Source organism: Prinia subflava, chromosome W (assembly GCF_021018805.1).
Source record: "Prinia subflava isolate CZ2003 ecotype Zambia chromosome W, Cam_Psub_1.2, whole genome shotgun sequence".
Taxonomy (NCBI): domain Eukaryota; kingdom Metazoa; phylum Chordata; class Aves; order Passeriformes; family Cisticolidae; genus Prinia; species Prinia subflava.
In genome coordinates, this window is record NC_086282.1 from 6,029,221 (window position 1) to 6,055,171 (window position 25,951).

A 25,951-nucleotide genomic window follows, 5' to 3' on the forward strand; every position below is an offset into this window, starting at 1 on the left:
AAGTGCAAAAAGGCAATGAGAACTTAGTTCAAGTAAAATCAATTGTATCTTTATTGTTACACACAATTACGCAATAGAAGAGAAGGGAAAGAAAGAGAGAGAGAGAAAAGAGGAAAAGGGCGGTTATAGCTACTGACAGCAGATGCAAGTCCTCGTGATGCTGGAAACCAATAGACCACCTTCGCAGTCCTCGTGGCGCGCGCCAATAGATCCGTCTTGTCCATCGGGGAGATCTCAGAGACTCTTCCTTCAGGGTGCTTGTTATAATCCTTTTTCGAGGCGAGAGGCAACATGCCAAGAAGGGGGAGAGATCTCATGGGCACTGCAGGTGTTCTCCCACAATGGAGGAGCGGAGCAGCCTGAGCCTTGCAGCAGGTACGGCAGGTCAAACACAGTCTCCGCAAACATGGCTCAGGAACCGTAACAGCGTCCATTGTTCATGCACGGGTCTCTGAGGAGGGCATCTCAGTCCAATAGATGCACCTGCAGGGAGAAGCCTGGATCCCACCTCAATCAGGCCAGAACTCCTGTGCTGTGGCTCAGGGCCCCTGGGGGTGTCGGCTTCTGACAGTCGTGAGGCAGATGAGGGATCTTTGGACCGACTCTTACATGTGGTAGCACTTACTCATTAAAAGAAAAAAAGAGTTCCCTTTCTGTCCCAAGGCAGATGTTCTGTGTTCCAGGCTTTCTTACAAACACTCTGAATGTGATGCATATAAAAGAATGGTAAATGTAACGTCTGCTTCAAGGCAAAAATGAGAATGGGTTTTGCTTTGGGTGAGGAGGCAGATGGTTGTTTTGCTATCCTTTTGCCAGCACATTCAAATCTCAGCTGAGCTCTCTTATTAAAGTGCTATGTGTAAATGCCTACCTTTGGTTTAAAGCAACCTTATCTGTTTACCTTTCCTGTACCATCCTTGCTATAAAATCAGACTCTCAAATACTCTTTTGTTGCCTATTACACTAGGAAACAAATTGTAACATGAGTCCTAACTAGAACTGAAGGGAAAAAAAATAAATCACATGAAAACTTTAAAAAGTAATTTCAAGTTTTCATTTGGCTTCTGTACAAAACCTGAAAATTCAATGATGATTTTCTCAAAAAAACACTGTAGACTGATTTCCATGGAAAATCTTTCTTCTAAAATAATTTTGGGTAAATCCTTACATAACTAGGGTAATAACTGATGCAAAAAATCACAAGAATTAGGGAATTACCTAATGATTTGGTCTTGGATTGTGGTAAATATGGTATGTTAATTAGTGTTCTTATAGATTATAGTATGTTAAATCATAAATACAAACTGTAAATATGTTATGCAGAATGTAACTTTAGTTCCAGTCAGCCACGGAATTGATGAATTACAAGGCAGGCAACACCCAAAAACCACCATTTAGGAGGAGACAATGAAATGTCGGAAACCAGGGGCACCGTCATTGGCATCAGAAAGGAGGACACATTAACATAAGCAATCAGTTCTCCTCCCAAAGGCAGCAGAGTCATCAGAGCTCCACCATCTCGCTGATCACAGGAGGAGAACATCTGTCTATTCAAAATTTCGGCTTTCCATTCACCCACAGGAGGACCAAAATTGACACTTCTCCCTCCCACAGGAGACCCCATTCAGCAAACCAACGACGATGATGCATTCAAATAACTATTCCAAGGAAACAAAGAACTGTGGGGAAATCTTATGCCGGGGCAAAATAAAATGTATAAAACCTGGACCCCAAACGGGGCCAATTCGTGAACACTGGGGGACTGCAGTGCGATAGAGGATGCTTTCGGGTTCACCCTTTGACTATCCCCGGGTTATCGTCACCGTAACTCTGCTTGTTGGTTTTACTGAAATTCTGTAATTTGATTTTTTTTTAAATAAACCAAATTATATTTCAATTGGCAAAGTGGATTGGCATTTATAACAATCAAGCACTGAAATACAGGCTGCATTGCATCAGAGCCATAGGCAATTACATCATGGGTAGGACGAGTAATGGGCAGGTCAGCTCAGAGAAAATGGGGGAACAAGTTGGAAGGACAGAACAGAAATGAGGAGAAGAATAATGGAGAAGACCAGTGAAAATGGAAGAAAGAGGTAAGGGAAGGAGAAAGTTAAGAACTGTATCTGTGTAGAGAAGAGCAGTGAGAAGCACAGCACCAGCAGCTGACCAGCCTAGGACAAAACTGTTCTCAGCTCTGTTGTGTTTCCCCTCCCTGTCCCTGACAAAGGAACAGTCCCACAGGAGCACCCTTCACTGGGTCATGGCCAGGAGGATGAGTGAGGAGTTTGTGTTCAAAGGGAAGGCCTGAACACCAGTGAGAACCCACAGGCATGGCAGGATGCCAGCAGTCCTCACAGCCCTTAGGGGCTTGATGGGGTGGAAATTAATTAAAGGGATGTTCTTGCTTTTACCATACATCATTTCCCCTAACACACTTTTAACACACATAATTTTTAACATGCTTTTAACACACATCATTTCTGCACCCAGCAGAGACTTGTATAAAAACCACAGTTCTTGTCACAAAAGCTAACCAAAATTAAAGTAGTATGAAAAGGAATGAATCCAATTCCTAAACACTGTACAGAAAATTTAGTGAGATTTTCCTAAAATGAGAAGAGAGATTGCAGATCAGTCTGAGGACTTGTCCTCTGTCAAGGTTTTCTTCATGGGAAGTATAGACTGTGCAGATTTCATTCCAGCATGCGATAAAAAAGGCAGTAAATAACCAACAAAACATGAAAAGCAAGAACCTGCTGATAAAAGTTAAATTTAAAGAAGACTACAGGTTTAGTTATTCAAAAAGGAGGCTTTTTAAAAACCATTTTCCTCTTTCAATCTAAATTTGGAACACAAGCATTTACAGTGCTTTGTACTTCAGATGAGTGACAAAGCAAGCGGGAACTAAATGGGAAAAGTCATATTTTGTGCATGCCTGAGAAATGATGCTGTTTGCATGATGACAGCAATAGATTTTTCTGCTTTTCCTTCTCAAAATGCATTTGCTCAAGTGGGAGTTGGAAACACAGTAAGACAACCTTGTTTTGAAAAACATGGAAAACACATCTGTATAGATACACAAGGGTTTAAACTGACATAAGTACAAAGCAGCCCCCAAAACAATGATGGTGAGAGAAAAGCCAGCAAAGTTACAAGCACATTCTTCCAGCCTGCAGTACTTTGGCTTAATGGCTCAGTTGTAATTGGTCCCCAATGGATGGTGTTTCATGCCTTGTCCCCATGACCTTGATTCTACCCAAACATCTCTCTCACACAGCAGCTTTTCACTTGCTCATCTAAAGCAGTAGCCTGGCAGGAGCCACTCTACCTGCTCTGCTCATCTGCAGTCACACAAACCATGCCTTTGACCAAAACTGAGAAAACTTCCGCATGTTTAGTACCATGCTTATACACACAGGGCATTTGGGCATCTCCTTGAACATGTCAATGAGCAGAATTGGGCCAAAAGCACCACAGGAGGTCAAAGCAATCCACAGAAGCCCATATTCATGAGTCTAAGGGTAAGACTGCTTAAATTCATGTGCAGACAGGTTTTTGATGTAGTTTGGAGTCCCTGAGAATATGGCCTAGGTGTGGTTTCTGCAGCTGGCAAAGATTCTAGAGGCCACATCAAGGTCATTTGTCAAACTCCAACATTACCTCCTGCAACCAAATGGTATCCATGCAGTGTGAAGGCTCCTCATATCCTCCCTTAGGATGAGCTGTGTGACAAAAATCCATCTCCCTCTTCTTCAGCTGGAGAAGGAAGACTCCAAGTTTCACAGAAAATGCATTCCTCCCTATAACAGTCAAACTCAGACATGAAAAAAAATCGTCAGGGAAAATTCTTATTCTATATTACAAAAGCAAAAAGACACTTTATAAAAGGTTCCAAAAAATTTTGGTCATTACATGAATTTTAGAAAATAACATTTCAAAGTCAAAGATTATTTTTTCCTAAATTTTTCCAGACTGAAAACACAACTTTGTAAGCCATTATACCTTCTCCTCAGATAGGGAGGAGATGTATTATATCTATTTTCTGCCCCTTGACTAGTTTTGTTATTTTCTTCTGCTGTAAAGCAGCCTGAATATCTGCTATACTTTCTGGTGCTCAAGAATAGCCTGCCCTGCACCCAAGAAGAAACAATAGATTTTTAAAATTATCTGGACAGCACACGTGTATTTTCTTCAAACCTCTTAGAATTGCACTCAATTATAGCTTATTAACTCAATAATCAACAAAATCAGTGTATAACTACATGCACTCTATCAGCTGGAAAAAAAAAAATCTATGTTTACATTAAATCCCTTTTTTTTTCTTGTTCTTGATAAGAAAAAAATAAATAGCATTTTGAATACACAAGAAAGGAAGGAACATGTACCATTTACCATCTGTTATCCTTTAAAGAGTCCATTATTCAGTAATGATAGCAAAAAATTGCTGCCTCCTAACAAACTCCAAGTCTCATTATAAATGAAAGCATAAGTCCTTTTAGACATTACGGGATAACAAAATAAAGTCTGCTCTCATGTATCAGTTTTATAATTGTATTAAGAATCATGTAATTGTATGTACACAAAACAAAGCTTTGTATATTTTCAATTGCAAACTCAGTTCCTCATTCAGAAAAGAATAACCAGGTCTTCAAGAAAGTAGCTCAGCACTGAGGAGGATGACCTTCATAGACATTACTAATGTTTTCGAGGAACAAATAGCAATTCCCTTGAATTCAGAAATGACCAGATTTCTGAGAAACAGAACACGAGAGTTGACTACCACTCTGCAGCAAGCACCTATAATAACAAAATGGCTCTAATTTTTCTTGTAGTGATCCACAAAGCTAAATATCAGTCAAAGTTGGAATTTATAGACTTCTTCCCCCCTATGTAAACACTGCAGCAAAAATATCTGCGGGTTTCTGATGAAGCAATCCTAGTCTCACAATTTCCCAACCTGATCAGTGAGTGACAGTATGTTTTGACAGCTAGTGCTACAGACTGGCTTGGTCATATTGACCCTGCCAGAACTGCATCACTCCATAGAATTCCTACTGGGGCCTCCAAAAAAGGCTGCTTAACTCCTTCATGAAGGGACCTGTTACCCCTGCTCTGGCTACACTTTTGCTGTTTCCTGTTGTCAGGCATTGTTGTACATCCCTGTGTGGTCTGGGGGGACGTGGAACAGGCTGCAGGCTGACCACACTAGCACATCCAGCAGTCACACCTGCTCTCATCCCCTCTACTTGTGCTGGCCTGAAGGATGTCCTTTACATAAGCAAACATTGTTACACATCTCTGCTGTTTTGGAGCAGTGATGCTCAGGGCTCTCTGCACCGCTAACCCAGAGCACAGAACCAAGGCTCTTTTCATTTTCATAGCCAGAAAGCTTTCCTGATAAACATTCAGGGAATACAACTTGTCACCTCTCAGTGATTCTCAATGAAACAAAATATGGACTTGCCAGGACCTTGCTGCTCTCTGGATAATAAACATATGAAGTCTTCTGTGCAACAAGTCTATTATTGCTACAATAACAACCAGCAAAGCCTGCTTTCTCCATGGGGTACAGAAGCTAATGCTCATTGAACTCTTGCTTCTGCTATTCCTCAGCATCCAAATTCATACTGAATTCCCAGTGTGCTGAACTTCAGGGGAAAAAAGGTATCATGATGAAATAATCCCCCTGAAGCCCCTCCAATGTTCCAATGCTAGCTCAGACCTTAGAAGGCTTTGGAGCAATATTTCAGGGACAGGACAAAGGATTCCAAAAGAGGCTCTGACCCCCAGATGTAGTTCAAGACGTTTATTCTAGGTGGTTTCCAGAGGGGAAAGAGGGTGAGTGCAGAAGAAGAGGGCCTTATCGAGGCTTCTGCTAAGAAGAGACAATTGGAACACAGCCAATAGAGTCAGAAAGGGGAGGAAGGGTTAAACTACGTGGTTACAGGCTCTAGGGGACTCTGGGGGAGGATAAACCATTTCCCAGGGAAATGCAACACCATGAGTACTGTGTACTGGATATACATCTTATTTATATAAAGTGTAATGCACAGAGGAGTCCTGGATGTCTTGTGCAACTGCAAAATTCATGTTGCAGATCGAGATTCAACATCTAGGACCCTGTACCTAATGTGATTCACATACTGCATGCTAAACCACATCACTTAGGAATTTGCCTTGCTAAACAGTTACAAATGCATAAGGTTACATTATTGTCCCCTTTTCAGTAAGAACTAAAAAGCCTCATGGAATAGAGGTGTCATTCCAGCTGCCCTGTAAAAACAGTTCTCCTGGGTTTGAAAGCACTTTGCATGCTTCCAATGGCCAATGTTCTCACTTTTCCACTAACACCTATATAGATCATAAGATAGTCTTAAAATAGATATAAATCTTAATTATATAAAGTGTAATGCAGATGAAAATTGGATGCAAAGCATTTAACTATGATCAACACTTGCATTCATGTACTTGGAAACAGCATCCTTGGAAATGCAGAGATTTACAGTTCCCTCAGTGAACAGCACCAGGTTCCCACAAGCAGATTCTCACTGCTCTAAACATGACTGTTTTCCCAAGATTAAGCTCCAAGGTTCCAGTTCCATTTCATATAATGCCAGCAGCTTCTCCAAAACACAGCAAAACAGCAGTCCAAGTTCCCACATAACTACAAAATTAATAACTGGAAAATAAGACTCATTTCTTAGCTTAAACTACCTTACAAATATCCATGACACCTGCTTAGTTTGTCTTTCCCTATACTTAAAGTCTGGAGGCTTCTTCCCCATAACTGACTGATTTTTGTTTTGTTTTTTATGCAAGCCACATCAAGTAAATTTGAATATCTTTTTAGCATTTGTAGCTCAGTGTGAAAGATTGTCTAAGTGATGACTGTCAAGTGAAATGCCTTGTCATGATGTAATTTCTGAAATGTAGATGCTTCTCTGAATCACTGCTTCTGAATTGAAAACAACCATAAATGAAAAATATCTTGCCATCTTTGCCCAATCTCTTGCTTCATGCCCCAGCTGGGTCCTGCACTACTATTAAATCTTCAGTACTACTGTACTTAACCTTGATAGTCACTTTCCTGGGGAGGAAAGAAGCAGGGGAGAGAAAGAAAAATTCATATTCCCCTATAAGGTTTCCCTGTATAAAGAATTCTGGATGTATAGGAGCACATTCGGCCTCTAAAGCACGGTGCCAGGAAAGAGGAAATGCAACACCTGGTTTCTGTGCTGTAGTTGCCTTCATGCAGTGCAATCTGATTACATCCTTACCCTTACTTTTTTACTTTTAGTCCATGCATTTCTCCACAGAAACAGTGTGAAACTGTTAAGTGCTATAACAATGCATACCCTCTGAGTGGTAAAGCTAAAGTGGAATGTCATGAAAATGTTCTGGATGGGGCTGAATGGGCAGGATATAGGGAAAGAGAAGCTGACTTTCACATGTGCACTTTTGGAGATTGTGTTGACCAAAATGGAAAGACCATGAGATGGAGAAGGACATTGAAAACTGGAATGGGCAAAGATTAAAGGAAAGGAATTTGTGCTGACCCTCGCTGAATGTGTGGTGGAAAGCAGAGAAGATAAAGAAACAAAGTTCAGGCTGGGGGCTCAGGTGATAGATAGAACAACTCACTACATTGGATGGCTGTAAAAGGCCAGAAGAGGAAAAAAGCAAAGGCAGATGAGATTGCATGTCGGAGTCTGGAACATCCCTCTGGCCACCCTGGAGGGTTTGAAGACCAGACAGGGGGGTCTGGGATCGGTACAGGGGGGTCAGTTAGACCCACACAGATCCCAGGAGGACACTGACTCTGATTCCTGTCCATGGGAGTGAACACTCACATGCAGGAAGAATCACAAATCCTAAGAATTTGAAATAAGTATTGGATGGTTTATTATAGAATATAAATATAGAAATTAGAATTCTTAGCATATGGGGCTGAAGAGACAAGATGGAGGAATTGGGGAGTGGCCCCTGTCTTCCTTGTTCTTGCTCTCGTCCTCCATCTTGTGCTGAGTTGGGTTTTAGAGATTGGCTTAGAGTAGAACTGACATGTTAGTATAGGTAATAGGTATTGGTAAAATTTTGTAAATAAAAAATACGTCTCGGACAGTGGTTGGGTCAAGGGGACCGCACATAAAGTGCGGGGCTCTCTGACCCGCCCAGTCTGCCGCGTGTCCTGCTCTGCGGAGACACCTTGCAGAGCTGAGAAAGAACTAAGATAAGGTACCCTGCCAGGGAGGACTGGCAGAGTTGAAAAAGGACTGAGATAATGAAGAATAAACAACCTTGGAAATGTGCACCAGCAGACTCAACTTGTCGTCTCTACCTCTGGTGTGTAACGCTTAGGGCAAAGAGAAGACTGAAAACCTTATTACCTCTGGGAACAGCAACCCAGAGGAAACTCCCAGGGAACAGCAACCCTGGGGAAAAACCTTATTACCTTGGGGCCAGCAACCCCCAAGGAGAATCTCAAGGAAACAATAACCTTGAGAATTGCACTTGGATGCAAGGAGTCAAATCCACACTGTTAGCATCAAAAGACCTGGAGAACATGTATTTTTATGAAAATATTCACAGAGTTTTCCTTTGGGGTATCAAAAATTCCTGCTGATGCTTTCTCTAATATCCCTTCATATGCTTGCTTCCCACAGGTCTGGCAGGTCAGATGCCTGTGGAACAGGCTTCAGCTGATGCCATTGTGGACACCACCGATGATTTCATGACACTGTTCCCTTGGGCAGAGAAAAACCAGGACATGAGAGTAAGCCAATCACTAAATTAAATAAAGATAGCACTTAAGCCATGATCCTGTATCTGAGCATCTGCTCTGGAGACACTGATGGGTGTCAGCCACTAGGTTCATCAGCTCAGCAAAGCTGAGCTGGTGGAGCTCTGTGGTTCTTCCTTGAGGCTATTCCCACCTCCTCCTTCACCAGGTTGTCACCCTTGGTAGAAACTCTGAGGCCATCATGAGCTGCCCCTCACTAATTCAGCTTGAACCAAAGATGTGTCTACACCAAACTTCTCTTCAAAAGGGCAAAGGCAGGACACTTCCACCCCAACTGGCGCTGTGGAATTCCTCTCTTGTCACAAGGAGCCTGTGCTCAAATCTTTCTGCCAACTCAATAAGATAAATAGCTCCATCCCATCCTTAAGTGTTTCTGGATTTTGATTTTTTTCTAGGTGTTCAATAACATCCTGCCAGGGGCAACTGCTTGTCAGTCACCAGAGCAGTGTAGGACAGCAGGCACTGCTAATCAGGGCAGGTAGCACAGCCCTCACTGTGCTTTTCAGATGTCACACCCCACCTTGGCCCTCTGCAGTGCTTCTGACACCAGGCTGTTGTGTCATGGCTACTTCAACACACAGTCACAGGTTTGTCCTACAGCATTTGGGGTTTCTTTTGGCATCAGGGCAGTGCCTCTCACCAGGATCCCAAAAGCAAGCACACAGATCAGTTGCTGGGGGAAGAAAGCAATGGATTAGTTCACTCCAGCCTTACAAAGGCTCTGCATGGCTCTGACCTGAGAAGATGGCCTGACCCTCTTAGGGAAGCGAAGGTGTAACAACAGCTCTCACCATTAACTGCCAGTGCAGCCACCTTCCATTTATTCAAAGGCAACATCTCAGATCATTTAGGGTACCTTATTGCAAAGACCACAGAGTAAAAAATGGTGCCCCAAACCCATAATAAATAAACAATATGAAAGTGCTCTGAAATCTCGCAGGGGAAAATCTGAAATTTGGAGGTATAGTACTTAAAAGTGTGAATTACTTACATTTCCTAGTGATTTCCTGAAGTTTCCTAATTTAGGGAGGATAAGTTGACTCATGAGTTTTAATCATTTCAGAAAAGCCACACTCCTGCTGATGTGCTGGTGCAGAGGCAGCACTGCTGCCCCTCCATGGGGAAGCTCCTGTTCTAACTCCTGTGTGTGACCCAGATTGCACCCAAGCACTTCTCCGAAAAAGGACCCAGACTGTGTCACCAGTGATTAATTTAAACGGGAAGAGCTGGCAGCCAACCCCTATATGCCCATCTGCACATATGCAGGCTCATTTACATGCCGGGGCCAAGGATGGTTGGGAATCTCACTTTCCCACTCTCCCAACATTGTCCTTCCTTGTTGCAGCAGCCCTCTTATTAGAGGGTAAAAATAAGCCAAGGCACAGATTTCTTGTTAAACACAGCATAAAAAGGGTCCTGGTTTATTCCTCTTCATGGCTTAGTCATCTTAACTCCAACCATTCACTGACTCTGGCTGCAGCAAACTCCTACTGTGGGTTTCCCTTGCAGCCTCTGATTGCTGGCTATTTCCTGCTACACTATGACTGCAGGTATTAGTTTGCAGACTCAGAATGCAAGCTTTTACCTAGCTAGACTGGGACTGCAGGTTCCAACAACAGGCTCTAACTGCAGACCCAAACTGACCTCACGGCAGTGATTCTCCCCAGGAACCTACTTGATGATTCTCTCCTTCCTGCTCCCCAAGGTTCCTCCTCCATGTCAATCCTCCCCTTACCAGCTAACCCCCCCTTTCATCTCACCCATCCTTACTGGATATAGCTGTTATTCATCGGGGGAAGGCTGTATTGGGTAATTAACACAGCTGCTACTTATCAGGTGTGAGGTCACCTGTGTTCCCTTCTCCTACACTCCCTCTCTCCTCCCGGGTCCGCTGCTGCCACCTTGTGGTCGCAGTGGCGTCTCACGGTCTCACCAGGGCAGATTTAAGTCAGTTACACACCCTGAAACCAAAACACCTCTCCAGGCCTGACCAGTACCCACAGGAAAGGTGAGAGGGTGTGTTATGCCATCTAGGCAATAGCAGAGACAAAGCAAAGTAGGGGAGCAGAGCTGGAAGCTGCCCGTGGAAGCTCCCTCTGTGCCAGGCATGGACTCTCCCTTCACCCCATGTTTCTCAAAACATAGCAGGCATTGCAACAGCATTTCACCCACTGCTGCAGAGCTCCAGGGCTGAGACGAGCAGGTTGTGCCACTCCAGAAAGGGGATCCTAGTTGTCCCCACCAGCTTCACAACTTGGCTGTGCACTCCTGCACTTGGGTGAAAAAAATCCCCCTGTAGCCCCTCCAATGTTCCAATACTAGCTCAGACCTTAGAAGGCTTTGGAGCAATATTTCAGGGACAGGACAAAGGATCCAAAAGAGGCTCTGACCCCCAGATGTAGTTCAAGATGTTTATTCCAGGTGCTTACCAGAGGGGAAAGAGGACGAGTGCAGAAGAAGAGGGCCTTATCGAGGCTTCTGCTAGGGAGAGATAATTGGAACACAGCCAATAGAGTCAGAAAGGGGAGGAAGGGTTAAACTACAGGGTTACAGGCTCTAGGGGTCTCTGAGGGGGGAGAAACCATTTCCCAGGGAAATGCAATATCTCACCCTGTTTTGTTTAACAAGGTAACAAGAAAAAACATTAAGTTAATTTTGACACGGAGTGTGGGTTTTCCCATCACTTACAATTGGTAGGGAAATCAGACATCTTTAGGTTTGACAACTCTATGTGGTTGACTTCTGAGGTAGAAGGTATGAGGCTGTTGATAGCCTTGAAAATCAAACAATGTAGGATCCCGAATGCTATGGTTACAAGGAAAAGAATAACAAGAAATAACAAAATTGTTTTAACTATAGAAGTCCACCATCCTGTGAATCCCCAGCCCTTGAACAGTTCTTTGATCCATACTTCAGATTCTTGCTTCACTTGTCTGATCATGTTGTTTATGCTTCGAAGGGCAGCATGGATGTTTGGAGCTTTTGAGGACAGATTCATGCAACAGAGTCCTTCAAATTCCTGGCATTCATGTCCATGCAGTAACAAAAGAAAACCTATTGCAGCGCGGTTTTGAAGTGTTGCCTGTCTGGTAATTTCCTCGTCTTCTAGGAGAGAGCTGATGGCGATGGATGTTAAGTTTGCCTGTTTGACCACCCAGCACTCTAGATGGCCACACTCACCTAGAGCTTTGGCTGCTGCTACCCACAGAAGGAACAGGGATACAGCAACCCTTTTTGACTTTGCCCAATGAAAAATGTCTGAATTACAATTTGGGTCCAAATTGTCAGCACTCCTCTTTTGAATTTTGTTTGCCGATTTGTTTTTGTGAGTCCATTCACCAATTAAAGTTTGGTTGGGTGTCAATACGGACAATCGTCCTATGGTACATGGCCCTCCTAAAAGCCAGGATGGAATTCCTGCCCATGCTCGATCCCCACAAACCAAGAACAATCCCTTAGGGAGGCTTCTGGGGCTAGAGTGAGATGGGTTGTCTGCTGCAATGTGGCTTATATTATGACACCACTTTTTGCAGTAAACTCTCCACGATATTTTCTTATGAGGTGGTACTCATCAGTGCTAGAAGGTTTTGGGAGGACGGAAAAATGTATGCAGTATGTTGCAGGGGAAGAACCCAATAGCTCTAACTCTTGGGGTTCCTGAGCTGTCTTGGGCAAACTCCACACCCATTCCCCTAAGGGGTTCATGCCAAACACAGCTTGCTTCTGATGATCTTTGTGTGGTTGGGGGGTGTGTGACTCTGGAATTTCATTGGACCTGTATTTGTTCAAACCTGCTGGAAATTCTCCAGCCTACAAAGGAATTCCTACCTGACAGGTGGACATAGGATTCTTAGCTGCTGCAGTGGACAAACATATGTTTTCCTGCTGAAGTGTCTGTGCCAGGGTCACCCAGACGGTCTGATGTGGCTGAGGGACGATCCATGCAGCTGCCAGACTTCAGCATTAGCAGGATGACAACTTGGATGGGGTTCATCACAGGGTTGAGAGGGAGGTAGGTTTTCTCTAGAAGGGAAAAACAAACATTTTAAAAACATGTTAAAAAGTTCCTGTTCCTACCAGAAGGAATCCACACCTAGGAAGATTCTTTCTCTTCCATTCGGCAGCATCTTCTCTTCGAAGCATCAGCTACTTGCTTCTTATTCCCTTATGCTGGAGCTGGATTTTTGGGGACAAAAGGTTTCACCCATTTCTGGGGAATCCACAGAGGGCCTGAGGGAGTAGCCACACCTGCATAGCCACGACCCCAGGTCACAAGCTCATAGGGACCTTTGGCTTCCCAAGTTTCTGGATCCCTAATCAAAACCGGTGGACCCTGAGACAATTTGAACTGATTGCTGCTGTTAAAATGATGTACCACAGGTGCACTCATGTTTTCAAATGAACAATTCAGAAAATTGATGGTAAACATGGCTTTGCAGAGCTTCTGCTGTGGAGACATCCACGAAGCCGAGGTGTTCTGCCTAGCTAAAACCTGCTTGAGTGTCTGGTGTGCACGCTCAATCACAGCTTGACCTGTGGGGGAGTGGGGGATGCCAGTTTTATGTTCCACTCCCCACTGCTGGACAAATTCTAGGAACTCCTTGGACACATATGCTGGGCCGTTATCAGTTTTGATTGTTTTTGGAATTCCCAACACTGCAAAAGCTTGCACCAGGTGCCGCTTGGCATGTACAGACTTTTCTCCTGCATGGGCAGAGGCATACACTGCACCCAAATATGTGTCAATGCTCACATGAACATATTTGAGGCGACCAAAACTAGGAATGTGTGTGATGTCTGTCTGCCACACTTCACAGCTGCCCAAGCCCCTGGGGATAACCCCCATGCCCATCGATGGCATGGCCTGGAGCTGGCAGTTGGGACAGGTACCCACGATGGCTCGAGCCTGGCTTCGTGTTAGCTGGAATTGTCGGATCACAGCCGGCACATTTTGATGGTAGTGTTGGTGACTCAGTTTTGCCTGTTGGAAGACGTCAGGGAGATGTGCCTTTTCAACTGGTGCAGCAAGGGAGTCTGCCTGACGATTCCCTTCTTCAATCTCACCTGGAAAATCAGTGTGTGACCTCACATGTATCACGTGAAACGGATGCTCTCGATGAGAAACTAAATAAATTAGCCTTGAAAGCAACCTGAAGAGATGTTGTTGGGGGTTAGATTTGGTTTTGTTTCTTTTTTTCCCTCTTCTCACAGAATTTTTTCCCATAAGTTTCCAAGAAGCCTTAATGACTACTTAGTCAGAACAAAAAGAGTGCTTGAGGGATATAGCAGCACGAAGCTACACCTATTGTTTTTGAGTCCCTGGGAGTGTCCCTCAGAGGGGAGAGATGATGAGCTTTGGGAAAGGCAAAAAGACAGATCTGGGGGAGGGGGAGGCACTCTTGCTCTCAGCGCCGAGGAGGACGGTCAGGCTGCCCTCTGCCTCTGCCTCGTCCTGGGAAATCTACAATCATCTGCTGTGTACCCGGGAATCCTGAGCTCGTTTTCTCCAGCCTCCCCCCACCGCCGCTGCTTCTTCGGAGCTTGGAGGTTCCACTGCTACTCTGTAGCCCTGCACTGCCCAGCCCTGCCGGGACACCCCTGCTGTTCCAGCTGCCAGCGCAGAGCTCCTCATCTCATCCACCAGCCCGGGACTTTTCCTTCCTTCCAGTTCGGCCTCTCGGAGTCCTGCAGGGGCACCCAGATCAAACTGCTCTGGGCTTTTGTAAAAGAAAGCCCTCAAGGTTCTTGGTTCTGTTTATTATTGATGCTGTAGTTGTTGTTTGTTTGTCGTTTTGTCATATATACTAGTAAAGAACTGTTATTCCTACCCCCATACCTCTGCCTGAAAGCTCCTTTAATTTTCCTTTTAATTGGAATAATTTGGAGGGAGGGGATTTGAATTCTCCATCTCTAGGGAGGTCCTGCCCCTTCCTAGCAGATATCTGTCTTTCAAACCAAGACAGATTATTGGCGCCCACTGTGGGGCTTGAGGGCATTGAGAGGAAAAGGAATAACAGTTCTTAAGTGACCTTGTGCACTGGGTATAGAAACCTCCCTAAATAGCATCATGTGGTCTAGCTTACCTTGGTTTGGGTGGCATGTGGTTGTGGCTGTGTTTCTCCCATTTGCAGGCCCTTATTTAAACATGGGCCCTATAACTAAGGCTACTGTGGCTGTTATCCAGTTTGCACTATGGGTTAATAAGGTGAGGAAGTCATGGATTTTTAACTTCCTCTGGAAGGCAGGCACATGGATACATGGCTATCACACTCTAAGTGTTTGTTTGTGGGGTTACTTTAACAATGGTACCTATTGTGAGGAAATGACACCAGGGGAAATTTTTTCCCAACCCTTTACTCAGCTCTTTGAGTCTATTCCACCAGTTTTTGAAGGGTTTAAATCCTCTCTGAATGCTAATGATATCATACAATGGCTAGTATTGCTCACAGGCCTATTCTATTTAATATTCCGAGATAAGGGGAGATTGGCCTGGATAACCACCCTGATACCTACCCCAGAGAATAAAGATACTACCCTAGAGACTGAGAGTGCTGCCATGGAGCCTGACACTGCCCTAGAGACTGGGGATGCTGCCCCACCACCTGACCCTGACATAAAGCCCACCTCAGGAATGAACCACCCAGATTGGGTGGGAGTTCTGGTGAAGGAGATGGGCAAGATGCTGAAGGAGCACACTTCCCTAGTGGTGGCCTCATTAGCCCCAGCTGCTGGCAAACCCTCCCCCTGCCCTGAAGAGGAAGAGTCTGAAGGTGCAGCAGTGGAACCCACAGACGTTACAACTGTCCAGGTTCCAGCTGAACCACAGGGGCAGTCACAGCCAGCAGCAGTTGCCCCTGTGGAAAGGAAGAAATATAAGGTGAAATCAGAGCACCCAAGTGATAAGGATAAAAAAGGAAGGCCCTCACAACCCACAGGGGAGCCAGAAGTTGAGATCATCACCGAGTCCCTGTCATATGAAAATCTCCGTACTCTGCAAAAAGATGTTGCACGACGGGGACGTGAGCCTTATACAGCCTGGTTACTTAGGGTCTGGGACCTTATGGGTAGAGGTGTGCAACTGGATGGTGGTGAGGCAAGGAATATGGGACCCTTGACCCAAGACTCAGGTGTGAATCAGGTATTTGTAAAAGAGCAAGGACCCCTTCACCTTTGGGACCGGCTTTTAATGAGTGTAAGGGAGAGGTTTGTCCACAGAGACAGAATGCAGGAGCACCACCTTAGCATGCGCTGGAAGACTGTTGAGGAAGGGATCCAACAGCTGAGAGAAGTGGCAATACTGGAGGTGGTTTTTGGGAGGGATGGACAGCATAACAATGACCCCGACAACGTCAGGTGCACAGGGCAAATGTTGTGGAATCTAGCAACTAAAGGGCCATCTGAATATAAAACATTCATGTCAATGATTAATGCTGATACCAGCCGAGTGACTGTAGGTTCTGTAGCCAGGAAGCTTAGAAATTTTGACAGTATGATCAGTGGCCCAATGCAGACTCAGGTCTCTGCCGTGGTTAAAGAACTCCAAGAGGAGATAAGGGAGGTGAGGGAGGAGATGAGGAGGAACAGTTCCCATGTGGCACCGGTGCGAGCCACAGGCCCCAGAGTCAGAACCCAACGTCCCTCAGCTAGAGAGAGAGAGTACATCCCAAGAGCTGACCTGTGGTCCTTCCTGCGTGACCATGGGGAAGACATGGGAAGGTGGGATGGGAAACCCACTTCTGCCCTAGCAGCACGGGTGCGTGAGCTCAAAGAGAGAAACACTAACCGAGGGGGGGTTCCACTAGAATGAAGGTAGCCTCAGCCTCCCATGACCAGGCTGTCAGGTATTACAGAAATGAGGATGCTCTGTCAGACCCCCTTGAAGGAACCTCTACTATGTATACACAGGAAGAGAGTAGTAACCGGTGCTAGAGGGGCCATGCCTCTAGCCAGGAAGAGGCACGGGAAAACCGAGTCTTTTGGACTGTGTGGGTTCTATGGCCTGGCACATCAGAGCCACAGAAATATAAAGCTTTGGTTGACACCGGTTCTCAGTGTACCCTAATGCCGTCAGAACATGAGGGAGCAGAACCTATTTCCATTGCCGGGGTGACAGGGGGATCACAAGAATTGACTCAGTTAGAAGCCGAGGTGAGCCTGACCGGGAAGGAGTGGCAGAAACATCCAGTTGTGACTGGCCCAGAGGCTCCGAGTATTCTGGGCATGGACTATCTCAGGAATGGCTATTACAAAGACCCTAAGGGGTTCAGATGGGCTTTTGGAATAGCTGCCGTGGAGGCAGAGGGCATTAAGAAATGGAACACCTTGCCTGGATTATCAGAGAACCCATCTGCAGTAGGATTCCTGAAGGTAGAAGAGCAACGAGTACCTGTTGCCACCTCGACAGTGCATCGCCGGCAGTATCGGATGAATCGAGATGCTGTGATCCCCATTCACAAGATGATACGAGAGCTGGAGAGCCAAGGGGTGGTCAGTAAAACCCACTCACCCTTCAACAGCCCCATTTGGCCTGTGCGCAAGTCTGGTGGAGAATGGAGACTGACTGTGGACTATCGTGGCTTGAATGAAGTGACTCCACCGCTGAGCGCCGCTGTGCCGGACATGCTGGAACTTCAGTACGAGCTAGAGTCCAAAGCAGCGAAGTGGTACGCCACAATCGACATTGCTAATGCGTTTTTCTCCATTCCTCTGGCTGCAGAATGTAGGCCTCAGTTTGCTTTCACCTGGAGGGGCGTGCAGTACACCTGGAACCGACTGCCCCAGGGGTGGAAGCACAGTCCCACCATCTGCCATGGACTGATCCAGGCTGCACTGGAAAAGGGTGAAGCTCCAGAACACCTACAGTACATTGATGACATCATTGTGTGGGGGAACACGGCAAGGGAAGTGTTTGAGAAAGGAGAGAAGATCATCCAGATTCTCCTGGAAGCTGGTTTTGCCATCAAAAAGAGCAAAGTCAAGGGACCTGCCAAGGAGATCCAGTTCCTGGGAGTAAAGTGGGAAGATGGGCAGCGTCAGATTCCCATTGAGGTCATCAATAAGATCACTGCGATGTCTCCACCGACCAGCAAGAAGGAAACGCAAGCTTTCCTAGGCGCCATAGGCTTTTGGAGAATGCACATTCCCGAGTACAGCCAGATTGTGAGCCCTCTCTACCGGGTAACCCGCAAGAAGAACGATTTCCATTGGGGCCCTGAACAGCAACAAGCCTTTGCCCAGATCAAGCAAGAGATCGCTCATGCAGTGGCCCTTGGCCCAGTCAGGACAGGACCAGAAGTGAAGAACGTGCTCTACTCTGCAGCCGGGAACCATGGCCTGTCCTGGAGCCTTTGGCAGAAGGTGCCTGGTGAGACTCGGGGTCGACCACTGGGATTTTGGAGTCGGAGCTACAGAGGGTCTGAAGCCAACAGAGAAAGAAATCTTGGCTGCCTATGAAGGAGTCCAGGCTGCCTCAGAAGTGATTGGCACAGAAGCCCAACTCCTCCTGGCACCCCGACTACCTGTGCTGGGGTGGATGTTCAAAGGAAAGGTTCCCTCTACCCACCATGCCACCGATGCCACATGGAGCAAATGGACTGCCCTCATCACTCAGCGCGCCCGTATCGGAAACCCAAATCGCCCTGGGATTTTGGAGATAATCACAAACTGGCCACAAAGTGAAAACTTTGATCTCACAGATGGAGAGGAACAAGAGCAAGTGACACGTGCCGAAGAAGCTCCACCGTATAATCAGCTGCCAGCAGAAGAAACGTGCTACGCTCTTTTCACTGACGGTTCCTGTCGCATCGTAGGGATGAACCGCAAGTGGAAAGCAGCCGTATGGAGCCCCACACGACAAGTTGCACAAGCCACTGAAGGAGAAGGTGGATCAAGTCAACTTGCAGAACTCAAGGCTGTTCAGTTGGCCCTGGACATTGCTGAAAGAGAGAAGTGGCCAAAGCTCTACCTCTACACTGATTCATGGATGGTAGCCAATGCTCTGTGGGGTTGGCTGGAAAGGTGGAAAAAGGCCAACTGGCAGCGTGGGGGAAAACCAATCTGGGCTGCTGATGAGTGGAAAGACATTGCTGCTCGGGTAGTCAAGCTACCTGTAAAAGTCCGCCATGTAGATGCCCATGTCCCCAAGAGTCGGGCTAATGAGGAGCACCGAAACAACGAGCAAGTAGATCAAGCCGCCAAGATAGAAGTGTCAAAGATAGACCTAGATTGGCAACACAAGGGAGAGTTGTTCCTAGCTCGATGGGCCCACGACGCCTCAGGTCATCAGGGCAGAGATGCCACCTATAAGTGGGCACGAGACCGAGGGGTGGATCTAACCATGGACAGCATTTCTCAGGTTATCCATGACTGTGAGACATGTGCTGCAATCAAGCAGGCTAAGCGAGTGAAGCCCCTATGGTATGGCGGGCGGTGGTCCAAATACAGGTATGGGGAAGCCTGGCAGATTGACTACATCACCCTTCCCCAAACCCGCCAAGGCAAGCGCTACGTGCTGACCATGGTGGAAGCCACCACTGGATGGCTGGAAACCTACCCTGTGCCTCACGCTACTGCCAGGAACACCATCCTGGGCCTGGAAAAGCAAGTCCTGTGGAGACATGGCACCCCTGAGAGAATCGAGTCAGACAATGGGACCCATTTCAAGAACAGCCTTATAGCAGCCTGGGCTAGGGAACATGGCGTTGAGTGGGTGTACCATATTCCTTATCACGCACCAGCAGCCGGGAAAGTTGAACGGTGCAATGGCCTGCTTAAAACCACCTTGAAGGCATTGGGTGGGGGGACTTTCAAGAACTGGGAGATTAATTTAGCAAAGGCCACATGGTTAGTGAACATTCGAGGCTCCACCAACCGAGCAGGCCCTGCCCAATCTGAGCCCCTGAGAACAACAGATGGAGATAAGGTTCCAGTAGTACACATGAGAGGTATGCTGGGAAAAACTGTTTGGATTAATTCTGCCTCCAGCAAAGACAATCCCACCCGTGGGGTTGTCTTCGCTCAGGGACCAGGATGCACCTGGTGGGTGATGCAAAGGGATGGAGAGACCCGATGCATACCTCAAGGAGACCTTGTTTTAGGATGAACTACCCACATCATGTGTCTGTACCCATATCTGTATGTATAGATGTATATAATTTAGGACATGCATGTGTATATATATATATATATTTTGAAGGTTTAAATTCAATGTAATAGGTTGGTATGGAAAAAAATTTGGGGTGGATGATGTTGGGGGTTAGATTTGGTTTTGTTTTTTTTTTTCCCTCTTCTCACAGAATTTTTTCCCATAAGTTTCCAAGAAGCCTTAATGACTACTTAGTCAGAACAAAAAGAGTGCTTGAGGGATATAGCAGCACGAAGCTACACCTATTGTTTTTGAGTCCCTGGGAGTGTCCCTCAGAGGGGAGAGATGATGAGCTTTGGGAAAGGCAAAAAGACAGATCTGGGGGAGGGGGAGGCACTCTTGCTCTCAGCGCCGAGGAAGACGGTCAGGCTGCCCTCTGCCTCTGCCTCGTCCTGGGAAATCTATCGTCATCTGCTGTGTACCCGGGAATCCTGAACTCGCTTTCTCCAGCCTCTCCCCCCACCGCCGCTGCTTCTTCGGACCTTTGAGGCTCTCCTGCTACTCTGTAGCCCTGCACTGCCCAGCCCTGCCGGGACACCCCTGCTGTTCCAGCTGCCAGCGCAGAGCTCCTCATCTCATCCACCAGCCCGGGACTTTTCCTTCCTTCCAGTTCGGCCTCTCGGAGTCCTGCAGGGGCACCCAGATCAAACTGCTCTGGGCTTTTGTAAAAGAAAGCCCTCAAGGTTCTTGGTTCTGTTTATTATTGATGCTGTAGTTGTTGTTTGTTTGTCGTTTTGTCATATATACTAGTAAAGAACTGTTATTCCTACCCCCATACCTCTGCCTGAAAGCTCCTTTAATTTTCCTTTTAATTGGAATAATTTGGAGGGAGGGGATTTGAATTCTCCATCTCTAGGGAGGTCCTGCCCCTTCCTAGCAGATATCTGTCTTTCAAACCAAGACAGATGTTCATTCTCTATTTCTTTGAGCACAGCCTGCTCCGCTCTGGACACTACTCCTGCCACGTAGGCAGAGTCGGTTACCAAATTGATTGGTTCTGAGAACTTCTCAAAAGCTCTTACCACTGCGGCCAGTTCAGCCACTTGGGGGGATCCCTCCACAAACTCGACATCAGCTTCCCAATGCTGAGTCCGTGGGTTCCTCCAAGTCATCACCGATTTTTTGGAAGCCCCAATGCATCTGTGAAGACTGTGAGAGCTTTGAGTGGTCTCCGACTCCTCACAAGCAATGAGGTGGAATTCCTCATTGAACAACTTGTGGGATGGGGCATGAACTGATATTTGTCCCCTGTAGCTTTCCCGAGATAATTGGAGACTGGCATTGCTCTGGAGCAAATGCCCAAACATCTCTTTGGTCAGTCTCTCAGGAGAGTTCTTTCCCTCCTCAGAAAGTCTGACCGGGAGGTGAATACATGCGAAGTCACAGCCCGCCAATTCACACAGTCTCACCCTGGCCTTCCGAATCAGCTGAGCCATCAACTCCTGTGGCTCTGCGATGGTCTTGGATCTTTGGTGAGAGAGGAAGACCCACTCTATGATCAAGAGTGAATCCCTCTGCTCCTCGATCCATTGAAAAATCAAACTATGCAGATGTGGCAGCTTTCCTAGAACAATGAACTGGAAAGGCACCTTTGGCTCACACTGATGAGCCTGCCTCCCTGACAAGGCCTTTTGTACCTTTTCGATTGCTGTCTTTGCCTCTGGGGTCAGCTCCCTGGGAGACAGCAGCTCCTTCTCCCCCTTCAATAAATTTAAAATGGGTTCTAGATCTTGATTTGTGAGGCCTAGCCAGGGTCTTACCCAATTCAAAGACCCACACAGGGAGTGGAGCTCTGCTGGGGTTTTTGGATTGCAATCAATTTCTAAACTCTGCAGAACAATGGTCCTTGCAGTGATTTGCAAACCCAGGTACTTCCGGGGTGGCATCCTTTGAACCTTGTCCTCCTGCAGTTGAAATCCAGCAGAGGTTAAAACTTAAACCACTTGGTCAAGCATGTGTTGGAGCATAGTCATTGGGGGCACACACAAGCACATCATCCATGGAGTGAAGGATGATGGCTTCTTTTCTCTCAGCACGTACCGGAGACAGCAATTAGGCTATGCATTGTTGGCATATGAAAGGACTGGACTCGAGGCCCTGAGGCAACACCCTCCAGTGATAACGCTTCATTGGGGCTTGACTATTAACAGTGGGAACTGAGAATGGAAACCGTGGGGCATCCTCAGGGTGCAATGGAATTTGGAAGAAACAGTCCTTGATGTCTAAGACAGCCAATTTCCAGTGTGGGGGGAGCATTGTTGGAGTGGGCATCCCTGGTTGGAGAGGTCCCATGTGTTCTACTATTTTATTAATTTCTCGGAGATCATGGAGCAACCTCCACTTGTCCTTTCCCGGTTTCTTTATTACAAAGACTGGGAAATTCCAGGGGCTTGTTGTCTCTATGATGTGTCCTTGACCCAATTGCTCTTCCAGGAGCTCCTCAAGTGCCTTGAGCTTCTCTTTACTCAAAGGCCACTGTGATACCCATCTTGGAGTGTTTTCCAACCACTTTAACTTTTGGGTAGGGCGCTCCACAGTGGCTATTTGCAAAAATCCTGGGGTGTTTTAGGAATGACCAATTGGACTCCCCACTGGGACATGGTGTCTCTCTCCCCCAGGGCGGCCTTATAGTCTGCTACGAAAAGACGGACATTCGCCACCTTTCCGTCAGGTCCCTCAATTTGCATGATGTTTTTTTGAAATCCTTGCCATTGTGATTCCTCCTATGCCCTGAAGTTTGCCAGCCACAGGTTGTAATTCCCAGTTTGATGGCCGCATGATCTGTGTCCTCAGACAATCCACAAACTGCAAGAAATTCTCTGAAGCAAGTTGCTTAATATTGACATAGCTGCCATTCCCTTCTATTGCTGGTAGGTGATAAAACATTTTCTCTGCAACAGCACAGATCCTAAGTAAAACTGGCTTGGATAACACTTGAGTTTGTTTTTCTGGACAATGCCAGACACCTTCACCACATAGGTGTTCAACTGTGGTATCATGTCCATCATTGTCTTTAGCTGCACTAGGAGGTTGTTGAAACTCATGTAATAGTGTCTTTAAAGCTCTTTTCCACATGTTTTCCCACAGATCATACTCTGAGGGAGATAAGAGACATCTAAATAAGTCTTTGATGTCACTGGGCACCATCTCATTGGAATTAAAAGCGGCTCAAAACATGGCCTTAAATATTGCACTAGATCTGCCAAATTCTCACTGTATTTTACAAAGCTCCTTTTTATTCTGATAGGATAACAGCTGATAAGCCCTGGTGGCGTTTCTCTTACCAACATACATGACAGGTGCTACAGAGAAAATGTTTTCATCAACATTTTCCTGAGGTCTTAAAAATTCTGCTGGTCTCCCAGTGTCTGAGGAAATAGGAGGTACAGCGTTTGCAATCCCTTGGGGGCTGGTAAGAGGCAGCTCTCTCCCTCTGTCCTGGGTCCTTGGGAGAGGATGCTCATGCCCCCTTGCCGTGAGGAAATTTCCCCTCCCCGCCACAGCTGTGAGTTGAGGGGGGCCCGTCCCCTTCACTGCTGCTGTGGCAGCTCAGAGGGAGGCAGGGGGAGGAGGGGTGGGGCGGGACTGCTGAAGGCACAAAGGGATTGGGGGAGGGGTATGGAGTAGGGGCGGGGATCAGGGAAAAGAAAGGGTTATGGGAAGAAGGAGCCAACACGTGGCAGACGCCATTATTCTCTGACACATGTAGTGTGGGTCCCAGGGGACCTGCAACCTGGCCAGAGCCCTGGGGAGGCATTTCACCCTTGGAGGAGTCAGCCTGAGAAAAACCCGGTGTGTTAAAAGGGTACTGGGAGGATGGTGCGATATCTAGACCAGGATATAAGGGAGGGTTGAGGGAATCAAGAAAGGGGTTATATGGGGAATTTGTCTGTGGCTGACTCTTTTTTTGTAAGTCTAATAGCTGCTTACGAGCTTGTAAAAATATTGGAATAAATAGAGATGCCAATTTATCACCATTCTAGACTCTCATCGTCAATAATTGTCCAATTTCATCCCAAAATGAAACAGAATCTGTATTTTGAAGGTCAGATTCTGGTAGTCCTGTTGATAACCAGCACATGAATTGTTTTAGCAGATGCTTGGAGATTCTAACATTAATTAAACCATCTTTAACCTGTTTTAATACACTCTTTTGATGAACAGATAGCTGAGCGCCCATATCTTGATGTTTTTAAAAGCTATTTGTCCAATATCCACCCTCAGATGCAGTAAAACTAGCACGGCAGTCCTGTATCGCTGAGTTACAGCGAGTACAGGCGGGGCGAACCTCCACATAAGGAGGGCTGATAAGCAAAGATAACTGACGAGCATCTCACTGACAGCATGAAAAGACTGAGCACAAGGGATTCTGGAAATTTGAGATTCTGCACTCTAGAAAAGAAAACATTTAAAAGAGTCCCCCCCAAAATTGCTATGAGACATTAGGAACATATAGCTGGATTCTTCCCAAATCTATGGCTGAGCTCCTGCCTTGCCATGGCTGGGTGCTTTTTCTGTTACCGCAGAAAAAGGAGAAGCATCACCACAGACATCATGTCATCATCAAGGACACTCACGTGTTCATTAAGGGAGGAAATGGTTTTAAGTCATGGCTTAGCAAGCCATGAATGCCATGTTTTGGTATCTGATCCTATATTTTTTTCATATTTCATCTTTCTTTTTCATAAATAATAAAACCTCAAAAATTCAGTTTTGCCGACTACTGTGCATCTCTGTGTTTTGCTCTTCCACCAGAAAAAAAGCATTTGATGATATCCTCACTAACAAAGCACCTGAGCTACTGAAAGATTCGGATACTTTCTTAGGGGATAAGAAGTGGCTGGTAGGGAACTCTGTAAGTATAATTTTTGTTTCTCCCATTCCCATCAGGTTGTCAGAAAAATTAAGTAATGGACTATTGCTGAATTTCTGGGTTTCATGTCAGGCCATGAAGCAACTCTCCCCACATTTTTAGCCCTTTGTTCTTACCGATACACAACTGGTCACTCTACTGCAAAGTGAAAATTGTTTTCCACAATACTAGAAAAGTGAGGCAAACCAGGACTAGGATCTGCATTTTCTAAAGCAGTTCAAAAGTATGTTGACACAAAACATTTTAAATGCCTTTGCATTTGTGAATAAAATTTCATGACTACACAGAACCCTATTTATCATCACTGACTTATTTACAAGGCAATACAAAAAAAACCTCTGTAAAAACATAGTACCCTTTTTCCCCAAAACAGTCTTCTGCAGCACAGTTTCAGCAGGAGACTAACATTGTAGTACAACTAATATTTGCAGCCAGGACTTTATTTTAACCAATATTTACTGAAGTCAAGCCTTGCATTGCAATCTAACTACTAGCCCTGTAAAAATGGGCTTTAACCCCCCCAATGAAAACTCAAAACAGATAAATTCACAGTTTTTGGAGAATATTAGTAGTCCTGGCTTTTGAGATTACCAACTAAAATTTACTGCTTTCTGTTCCATTTCCACTAGGCAACATGGGCTGATTTCTACTGGGATGTGTGCAGTATGACACTTCTGTCCTGTAAACCTGACCTGGCAGACAAATACCTCAGGCTTCTGGCTCTCAAGGAGAGAGAGCAAGCACTTCCAGCTATTGCAGCCTGCATCCATAAAAGGCCGAAGAGTGTAATGTAGATCAGCTGCTCAGAAAAAACAAATGCTTGTTTAGTTTTCAATATGACAAGCTGTCTTGACTTGGAAAGACAGGTATCTGTCAGGGAAAACTGGAGTTTCCCTTGGAATGAAGAATGTAAAACCCTCTCCTGTTAGCATTCGGAAACATAACCATGCAAAGGTAATTATATGTCTGTGTTTTATTGGAAGCGCGCGGGACACAGGGGCAGCAGAAAGCCCAGATCATGTGCCCACTGGATACACAGATGCTTGTGATTTTTTTATCTTTACATTATACATATTAATGATACATGTTAGTTAACACCTCCCCTTAACTACCAAATCTCCTGATCCTGGTT

The 25,951-nt window shown here is 45.9% G+C and overlaps 1 protein-coding gene across 1 annotated transcript; it reads left to right on the forward strand.

Moving 5' to 3' along the window:
* Nucleotides 1-341: 341 nt before the first annotated feature.
* LOC134563384 (hematopoietic prostaglandin D synthase-like) lies at nt 342-25,749 on the forward strand. The gene is made up of 4 exons (XM_063421268.1): nt 342-375; nt 8,667-8,777; nt 24,704-24,801; nt 25,449-25,749. The coding sequence occupies exons 1-4, from the start codon at nt 342-344 to the stop codon at nt 25,611-25,613; spliced, it is 408 nt and encodes a 135-aa protein (XP_063277338.1). The 3' UTR covers nt 25,614-25,749.
* The last annotated feature ends 202 nt before the right edge of the window (nt 25,750-25,951 follow it).

Bases quoted from the DNA above. Each gene is read 5' to 3' on its own strand.
- LOC134563384 (XM_063421268.1), top strand. From the start codon at position 342: ATGGAGGAGCGGAGCAGCCTGAGCCTTGCAGCAG. The intron at 376-8,666 runs GTACGGCAGGTC...TGCTTCCCACAG, and splicing joins CAGCCTGAGCCTTGCAGCAG to GTCTGGCAGGTCAGATGCCT. The intron at 8,778-24,703 runs TAAGCCAATCAC...CTTCCACCAGAA, and splicing joins GAAAAACCAGGACATGAGAG to AAAAAGCATTTGATGATATC.